The 9,097-nt window shown below is 33.6% G+C and overlaps 2 protein-coding genes across 3 annotated transcripts; one reads left to right on the top strand and one right to left on the bottom strand.

Moving 5' to 3' along the window:
- On the bottom strand, window positions 1-883 carry LOC111483436. The gene is made up of 2 exons (XM_023129662.1): window positions 401-883; window positions 1-143 (listed from the first exon to the last, which is right to left on the bottom strand). Exons 1-2 carry the CDS (start codon window positions 800-802, stop codon window positions 111-113), a joined length of 435 nt encoding a protein of 144 aa, XP_022985430.1. The 5' UTR covers window positions 803-883; the 3' UTR covers window positions 1-110.
- Window positions 884-4,794: 3,911 nt separating this feature from the next.
- Window positions 4,795-8,861, top strand: LOC111483428. 2 transcript variants are annotated; one of them, XM_023129652.1, is made up of 8 exons: window positions 4,795-4,972; window positions 5,640-5,706; window positions 5,803-5,864; window positions 5,971-6,060; window positions 6,149-6,285; window positions 8,153-8,210; window positions 8,336-8,421; window positions 8,452-8,861. In XM_023129652.1, exons 2-8 carry the CDS (start codon window positions 5,640-5,642, stop codon window positions 8,585-8,587), a joined length of 636 nt encoding a protein of 211 aa, XP_022985420.1. In that variant the 5' UTR covers window positions 4,795-4,972; the 3' UTR covers window positions 8,588-8,861. The 2 variants fall into 2 exon arrangements, with proteins under 2 accessions (XP_022985420.1, XP_022985419.1); XM_023129651.1 differs by having other exon boundaries at window positions 8,336-8,861.
- Window positions 8,862-9,097: the final 236 nt, after the last annotated feature.

The raw sequence follows: 9,097 nt of genomic DNA, 5'->3' as shown, positions 1-9,097 counted from the left end.
TTATCAGACAATTCAAAAGCCGTAATTTCTAGAAAGCTACCATTAAATGTTGACTCATAAATTCAAGCATGTGGTCTCTCTTTTTTCTACGTAAAAATTGGAAGCCGCCCTCACTCCATATCCAGACATCGGCCATAACATGTCTGCAGATATCGGTGAATGGATATCAATGCCTCTGTTCTTAATGCTTAATACATAATTTCTACAAAAATGTTGACACTGTGTGATAATATAATTTACAATCCTAACTCCTAATTACACCAATTGAACTTATAATCTACTAATCACAATGAAATCAGAAGCAAAAATTGAAAAGAAATGCAAAGATTAAGAATATAATTTCCGAAAACCCTAGAAGTTCTCCAAGAAGAACATAAGAGGGGAAAATTCAATTGACCACCATAGAAGAGCTAACGCGAGCCGCAGGAATCCGCATGAGCTCACTCGCAACATCTCCGAATTCTAGAACGCCGCCATCGGAGCACCTCGAAAGCATCCGATTCGCTTCTTGCTTCGTTAATTTCACCGTAATTCTAACCACTTTCTTCTCTGTTTCCTCCTCTGTACTCCGCTCCTCTCTGTCAATGGCGATTATCACCGGTTCCGTATCTGCAAATCTCACTCTCTTCTTCACTTTCTCGATCTCCGGCTTCCCCTGCGACGGCGATGGCGACTGCGGCTGCTTCTTCTTGCTCATATCACGTCTGTATACGTTAGTCGTCTTCTTCGTTCGTCTGCAGCGATTACTGATCTCAACCGCCTGCAACTTTTTGTTCAAGCTTGAAATCAAATTGCCGATCATGATTTTTCAGATCTGAGAGAGAGAGAGAGAGAATTAGAGAGATGAGATTGTGAGGAAGAAAGAGAGGGAAAAATAACTATTTATAGAGGAAGAAAATGCTTGAGAATTCAAAGCCATGTTATTTGCTTATTGAAACTTTTGGTTATAGACATTTTTTTTTTCTTTTCAATTATTACAAAAAAAAGAATCGATTTTTTTTTTCTTTCATTTATTCGATTCTTTTAATATTTATTACATTCGGACTTCAATAGTTTTTTCATTATTTACCGTCAACAATAATTTAAGAAAGAAAAAAATTAATTTCCCGATTAAATTACAAAATTTTAATGAATTTTCAAATTATTTATTTAATCGGCTTTAATTCTGTAACAGCCCAGATCACTGCTAGCAGATATTGTCATCTTTGGACTTTCCCTTTCGAGCTAGCCCTCAAGGCTTTAAAACCCGTCTACTAGGGGAAGATTTTCACACTCGTATGGAGGATGATTTGTTCGCCTCCTCAACTAACGTGGGACATCACAAATTCAATATCAGAGTCCATGAAGCCTAAACGGATATTCAATCCAAAATTATGATTAATCAAAATGACCCAAATAGGTAGTATCGTGAGACGGACATGTTGAGGGTAACAGTATAAAATAATCTTATGATCTTTATACGATACACGGGCTAATTTTCTAGCTTTGAATATATATAAATCGAGTTAAATATAATTTATATATATATATATAAAAAAAATTATCACCTTCAAATCTAGCTTGGAAAATCAACATGTTTGGGTCAAGTAATTTTTGTTTAGTGTACTTTCCAAAGTCTTTAGATGTGACCAATGGACCAAAACTTCACAAGAAAAGGAAAGCTCTTTCCGTCTGATCCTTACAACTCCCCTAATGAAAACAGATCAAATTATGTAGCTCTTGGGAGTAGGACCCACTTCAAATGCCAAAAATACCCATGCTTGACTTGGTCCACCCTTTCGTTTCATAAGGGTCATTTCATCATATTCATATTTTTTTTCTTCTACGAACCGAGCTTAAATATAACTCAATTGGTTAACAATTTAACTATTAAACTTTAATGTACATTGTTTCGGTCCAAGTATTTATAAACTTACAATAAATTTTTGTCTTAAGATATTAATCATGATCTACATGTTCGATGAACTCAATCATACCTTAATTATACTTTTACGGTAAAAAAGTATTTTATAAACAATTTAAAATTATGATGGAGTAAATGACACAAGATAAGATCTAAGACTTTTGAAAAAAAAAGTCACGATTGAAGTCGATTTTTGTATTTTTTTTTCTTCAGAGGTTAAAATAATAATTCAACAATTACACAGTTTTATTTGAAACCTAACGATAAGTCGAAATTAAATCATCAATTATATAGAAAGACTTAATCAATTTAGAGTGTAGAATTAGTTTTATTTTAAGAAAACTACAATTCAACCTGTCGTATTCTTACATTAAATGCATGTTAATGTTCTTTTCAATTCTCTTCGCACCATTGAATCGGTCGTTGAAAAGTTTTAATTGTCTGTTTCACGGGAGAATGTGATTTAGATGTATGAAAAATGTTTAATTCTTGTTTTCGTAAAAAAAAAAAAAAAAAAAAAAAACTAACATATAATATTAATATATAGTAAAAATAAGGAAATAATTAATATTAATATTTTATATTTGATAAACATTTTTTGTATGGTTGTTAAAAGTTATTTTTTTTCATTAATATAATTTAAGTTATTTTTTATTTTCAAAATCACGAGCTGTTTGAAACTTGAAAAAACAAAGAAAATTTGACCAAAGTAAAAATAATTGAATTTCAAACGAAAAATGTTAAATTTTATTAAATATTTATATTTTATCAAATAGAATTCTACCCATTAACTACTCCATATATCATTTCTCAATGGTTTGATTTTATTCCATTTGGTTTGACCATTCAATTAGTTTCACGATTTTAAAAATTATGGAAAAAAATATCAATTTTTATCTCAAATTAATTTATATTTTAAATTTATTAAATTGTTGAAAAGTACTATGATACTTTTTTCAATTGGTAATGGAATAAAAATCATATTTGCATATGGTTTCAATTATAAAATATTTGTATGATAAAAATTTGATAAAGATTCTAATGAAAACTACATTAAAAATTAAAATTAAATTTGGTTGTAGCACATGCAATGGGCAAGTATCGCGAAGCAAGCGTTTCGAGCATCTTCATTTGAAAACGATATTTCAAAGATAGTACTGAACGACACAGGTCTACTGGTCTTGCGCCCCAATTCATATGTCAAAGGTTGGATCATCTATAATATATGCCATAAATGGTTAGGCACGGACACGAGAGAGTCTAATACTCGAGAGAACTTGAATGGATAGATGTTCGAGATGTCCGGATGAGAAGCCCAATGGTCAAGAGAACCCGTATTCATAATCGCACCAATTTCGAATGCAATCCATTCTCTCCCTTGGGAAATCTACAAGTTAAGCCCAAAGTTACCTGATCATTCTTAGGATCGCTATTATTCACACATGGTCTCAAATTTATTTATGTATCTCCTCTATTACTCGAATGTCACATACCATGGACTTGTATTTTGAATTTTGGTCAAATCACGTTTTATAGGGGAATAAAACCAGTTGTAATGACTCTACTTAGAAGTGTACATTGTCCGGGTTGAGTCGGGTTGGGGGATTTTTTTTTACCCAACCCAAAAGTTTGGGTTGGTTGGATTGGTAACCCAACTCAACCCGAAACTTTTCACAATCCAACCCAACCTGACCATCTTTTTCGAGTTGGGTTGTCAAATTTTTTTTAGTTTTATTTATTCACAATTTATAATTATTCAGATTACATAAAATATATGAAAACTTCACAAACAAACACAAACCAATCTATAATTATTGAAACAATAAATTCAATAAAAAAACGAGCGAAAATGGTAACATATTAACAGTTCAACATTGACACAACTAACTACCAATATTATTTGAAAATTGGTTAAACAAAATATAAGGATAGATCATGAAATTAAATAAATATGGTTCTTACAAAAATTAAGATATTTCTAATATATATATATATATATATAAAAGAAATTAAATAAAGAAATTAAAAATAATAAAATAACAAAATAATATTTAAAAACAATTATATATGTATTTGTCCGGAGTTGTCTTTGGATTGGCCTCAATACACTCTTGACAAATCTATTACACAAAACAAATGGTTTTTTAATAAATTTTATACATTTTTAATTGTTTTAGTCCACCCGAATGTTTTGTCCATGAACCCAAAACCAAATGATTCAGTTCGGGTTAAAAAAAATGAACCCAACCGTTCGAAATGTTAATCCAACCCAACCCTTATAGTTCAAGTTGGGTTAGTCCGAGTTGTTGAGTTAATGTACACTCCTAACTCTACTCCAATCCAATAATAAGGGTGTTACTTATAAACAATGGTAGATCAAGTTGATTTAAAAAGAAAAATTCAAATATAAAATTAGAAAATAATTCTACAAATACCATACAACAAGCATAAGAATCCTTATTTGTATAAATTTTAATCTTAAATTTTCGATATCATCAAATTGTATATATAATAATAATTATCAAATATTTAACTTTGGTTAAATTCACTAACTAATTTTAATAAAAAAAAAATAAAAATATATTAAAAAAAAAACAATAGTTTAACAAAAGAATAATTTCAATTAATGCTAATTTCAACCACTAATTTTATATCAAGCAGCATTATTAGGTCCTAAAAAACTATAACTTTCATATATTTAATTAAGGAAAATAATTTATTTTCACTAATGAAATGATTAGTTCATGGTAAATATAAACCAATATTAGTAGAAATATTTTAAGCCAGTGCAAACTTAACAAACTTACGTATACATAACCAAAACTTTCCTTATTTCTACGTGAAGTTTCTACTAAACGACGTCGTTGCTTTCTTCTATATATAATGCCTCCGTTGCCCTATTTTTCTACCAAGTCTCCTCTTCCTTCGGCGGCAAGGAATTGACTCTCCCGCGAAGCTCAGGAAGTTTTCATTGTGTTCGTTTAGGTTCTTTGCGATTTTTCTGTCCTAAATCTTCACTGGTTTTTCTCCGATCCTTTTTCGAGCGACGAACTATCTTATCGTCAAGAGGTTTGTTATCTCTTCTCCGTTTGGATCTACGAGGTTTACTTTACGATGGAAACCCTAGAAGTTGTATCCGATTTCGTGATTCTTTTGTATTGATGTTATTTGATGTCTTGTGGGAGGCGTAGTAGATTATTGTACCTTCGGGTATGCCTTTTTATTTGATTTAAGGTTGAGTACGAGAGGAGAGTTCTTTGTTGTGTTGGGATTGTATTGTTGAAGGTCTGTTTTCGGATGAGTTTTCTGTTTCTGTAATTCAGTGCGAACTATATCTGCGCATGCTTTTCCCCCTTTCTTTGGTTGCCACGATGTAGTTTCTTTTCTTCCGGTGTTTCTTCGGTTTTTAATGAGACCTTGGAAGCATATTGTAATTGTTGACAACTTCTAGTTCTGCGACTGATGTGAGGACATGGATGGTTTCTCTTAGAGTTTTCCGAGGCCATATGCTCAATTTACGCAATAGAATTCTATTTCTTAATTATTTGAAGCTACCGTGTTGACGAACTGCATTATTTCGTTCGCTTTAAACCTATAAATTTTTCTCAGCCACCTTGCTTGCCAATTGTTTCTGCACTCGAGGATTTGCACCTATTGATATATTTGTGTTTTTTCCCCCAAACTGTTACCTTTCTTTTAGTTCCACTCTAACTTTTTATTTTGAATCTCATGTTAGATGGCGGCTAAACCACTTACAACTGAGGCTATTGCCGTAACTGAGAAGAAGATGGACATGGCTTTAGGTTGGGCTTCGGAATATCTTTCAGTACTTGAGAATTTATGGGCCTCTTGAAAATTTATTGATTATTCTGTTTCTACATTTTTTGTTGTTGAATTAGACGATATTATCAAAATGTCCAAAATTACTGGAAATAAAGCCAGGAAGGAAAGAAGGTTTCCGGTAAGAATCTTTTATTTTTAGCATGCCTTTAACCTGAGCAGTTTATTGTTGAATGTGGGAGTCTTCCTTTTATTATATGTGTAGTGATTTATCTTTCCATTTGCAGAACAAAATGCAGAAATTTCCAAATAATGTCACTCAAGATAGACCTAGGAAGTTGCAGCGTTTCATGGATTCAAGATCTTCTGTAAGACAGGTTTGTACAGTTATTTAGCTTGAATATCATTTATTTTGCTTCTTTTTTTCTTTGTATGACGAGTTCCGAATTTTCATTTTGTATTTAGGGGGCTTTGGCCAAAAGAAGGTCAAATTTTCAAGGGAATCAATTTGCTTTGACAACTGAGGTTTCCAGAAGGGCTGTAGTTGCTCCAACTCGCCCCAGAGCTTTTTATCGTAGGGCACCCAACTGGAATAAGACAAGGTATACGACTATACAATTTTAGCCTACGGAAAGCTCTCATTGTGAATTATGATTATATGTTTTACTTCAGCTACCCTGGCAACATACCTAAACTATATGATAGTTTTAAAGAAGAAATTTATTACAGAGACAATTTTAATTTGATGGCTGGTTTGTTTAATTTTTTATTTGATGCTATGACAGGTAAATCACGTTTATACACAATTGATGATTTCTACAGTGTCCAAGTTTTAAATATGAAGTTAGAAACATAATATGTTGGTTGGATAAGCTGGATGATAAGTTTTTGCTTCAACCAGTTGAATTGGAGTGGGAGTATTTCCAATTATTTTGTTTCTTCCATTCTACCTGGGAATTGATTCTGCTTTATCTTCTTAAGTTTGGTTCTGGAATGCATTGAGTTATCTTTTGGTTGTCTGACAAGTAAGTGCTTGGTGGGAGTTTCAGTTGCTGGGACAAAGATAATTTGAACTTTTGATTGAATTTGATTGCTGCGAACATCTGGAAAAATGTGGTGTGGTGAAAAGGGCTTTTGTGTTCATTGGATGAGTGTGTATAGTTTTGAGTTTTAGCTCCTTATTGAATGTGCTTATTGTCTTGGGTTTCTCAAGTCTTCTTAGACAATCTACAATATTATAGCAGCCTCTTCCAGATTCCCTTTTGTTGCATTGATGTGGAAGCTGTTTGCAAGATGTGATGTTTTTAGAACAGGAGTTGACTGAGATTGTGGCACCGTCTCTTTAACGGTTATTCCACAATTGTCTCTTGTTCATTATGTTCAAAGTTTGCTGCTGTGAACTTTCATTCCTTGTGATGACAGTCGATATATCTTTGTTTGCTTGCAATAAGGGATGCAAAGAACCCTAGGGGTTGCTGTGATGTCAGAATTTGCACATCTTTCTATGTTAATGATCCGTCTGCTAGTTTTGTTGATTCCACTTGGTGTTCTCTTTTCGTTTGCTGTTACATCCTGGGTACATTTGTCAGCCTTCCAACTACCATGTCTTGACAAGTCTCTCAGTAATTCTACTTCTTGACTAACGGTAAAACTGCAAATGAGGAAACCCTCGACTCTGGAAAGTTTTCCACTTGTGAAAAATGCTTCTTTATCCCTGTAGTCAGCCTGACCCGAGGAATATGACATCTCATCATCTTTAGTAGATACTTGGGGATGAATTGAAATTGCGTTTGTTGCAAGTAAAACAAGAACTGTGTACTTCTGGTCATTTGTCGTTTCATAATTCTATGAATAACGAAAGTGCTGAAGAAATTAAGTATGGTTAGTTAAAATGTGTTGAACAATGGCATTTATGGCTTCTTCTATGAGGTATTATGTGTAGACTTCGGTTTTATCCACGTGGAATACACTAGTACTGCAGAAATTCATGCTACTGCCGCGTTTAAATCATATCCTGGTTGAAGCCTTCATTTTCTGGTTCAAGTTCCGGACAGGAGTCTTCCTGCGGAGCAGTTTATCTGTTCATTGATAATACTAGTTTGGAGCTTTCATTGTGCATTAAAGCAAGCCAAGCGTGCGATGATTGATTTGAGGTTCTGGTTTTGCTATTATAACTGGACAGTGCTTTTTTTGGATTGGCAAGCGCAACACATTTTGAGCTGATTCTCTTTTTTTGATGACTGCATTCTCATGATCTGGTTTGTTTTTTATTTCTGTTAATGGGATACCATTTGAATTTGCTCATCGAGGTAAGATTCTCTGATCTATCTGCATACTGCCGCTCAAGGAGTGTTGAAAATATCTGGGTTTGTGGAAGTTTAATTTGGATAGTCATTTTTTTACCTAGCGGGTCTACTTATAAATGTTATTTCTTTTGTTCATCAATCATTTCAATAATATTTGGTGCAGGGTTGATGCTCCACCGGTTCCAAGGAAGCCTTTTAATAATCGAACCTTTGTTCCCAAGGTACTGTGTTTGTAACTGAGTTTTGGTCTGAAGTAGTGAAGTTACTCCATCAAATGAGATGATGAATGCAAGTTTGGATCGCAGTTAGTTTAATCTCATCTATTCCCCCTTCTTCCCTTCTCCAGGTAGCTGCACCGGCCCAGCCACAAACCAATGCTACGCAGAGACAGAGACCACAAACAAATGCTACGCAGAGACAGAGACCACAAACATATGCTACGCAGAGACAGAGACCACAAACTCTGGACTCACTGTTTGCCAACATGAAGGAACAGAGGCTGAGGGTGTTGTCACAGCGACAGAATGGCGCCGCACAACAACGGAATGGTGGTCGCCAGCAAATACCTCCATGGCAAAGAGGCCGTTTTGGTAACTGAAGAACACACCCACACGTCAACATCGTGTAATAAATGGAGTATTTGTATGGGAAATGTAGATGTTGCCTGCTTGTCCTCGGCCGATAGCTGATACCATGAAAAGGAAGGAATCTAGTTGTGTCTTGTCATTTTTTTCACCCAAACCTTTGGCTTGCTGTTTTTAGCGTTTTTAGCATTTTTAGCTTCATTATGATCAAATGCTATAGAAGTTTTATCTGCCGGTCATGTAAAGTCTTTTTTATTTTAACTTACTGTTTCTGTTCTTATGGCCTAATTTTCCAACTTTCTCTATTAAAGAAAATCTTAATTGCTTACTACTCTTTTTAGTCCACCAAATACTGATTAATATAATAACAGTTTCAACTTTTTTTATTGTCAGCAATCAACAAATAAAGGAAACTAACATAGATTTCTATGGTAATCGTCAAAGCCACACCTAGCAGTTTTGGCATTGTTGAAAATGGATGTTCTTTAAAATGGTTATATTAATAATCCTTGGCATTTCACTAA

Source organism: Cucurbita maxima, unplaced genomic scaffold (genome assembly GCF_002738345.1).
Source record: "Cucurbita maxima cultivar Rimu unplaced genomic scaffold, Cmax_1.0 Cma_Scf00008, whole genome shotgun sequence".
NCBI lineage: Eukaryota > Viridiplantae > Streptophyta > Magnoliopsida > Cucurbitales > Cucurbitaceae > Cucurbita > Cucurbita maxima.
This window is presented reverse-complemented; position numbering and strand designations above follow the sequence as displayed.

Bases quoted from the DNA above. Each gene is read 5' to 3' on its own strand.
- LOC111483436 (XM_023129662.1), bottom strand. From the start codon at position 802: ATGATCGGCAATTTGATTTCAAGCTTGAACAAAAAGTTGCAGGCGGTT. The intron at 144-400 runs GTGGTCAATTGA...CGATATCTGCAG, and splicing joins CTCGCGTTAGCTCTTCTATG to ACATGTTATGGCCGATGTCT.
- LOC111483428 (XM_023129651.1), top strand. From the start codon at position 5,640: ATGGCGGCTAAACCACTTACAACTGAGGCTATTGCCGTAACTGAGAAG. The intron at 5,707-5,802 runs GTTGGGCTTCGG...TTGTTGAATTAG, and splicing joins GAAGATGGACATGGCTTTAG to ACGATATTATCAAAATGTCC. The intron at 5,865-5,970 runs GTAAGAATCTTT...TTCCATTTGCAG, and splicing joins GGAAGGAAAGAAGGTTTCCG to AACAAAATGCAGAAATTTCC.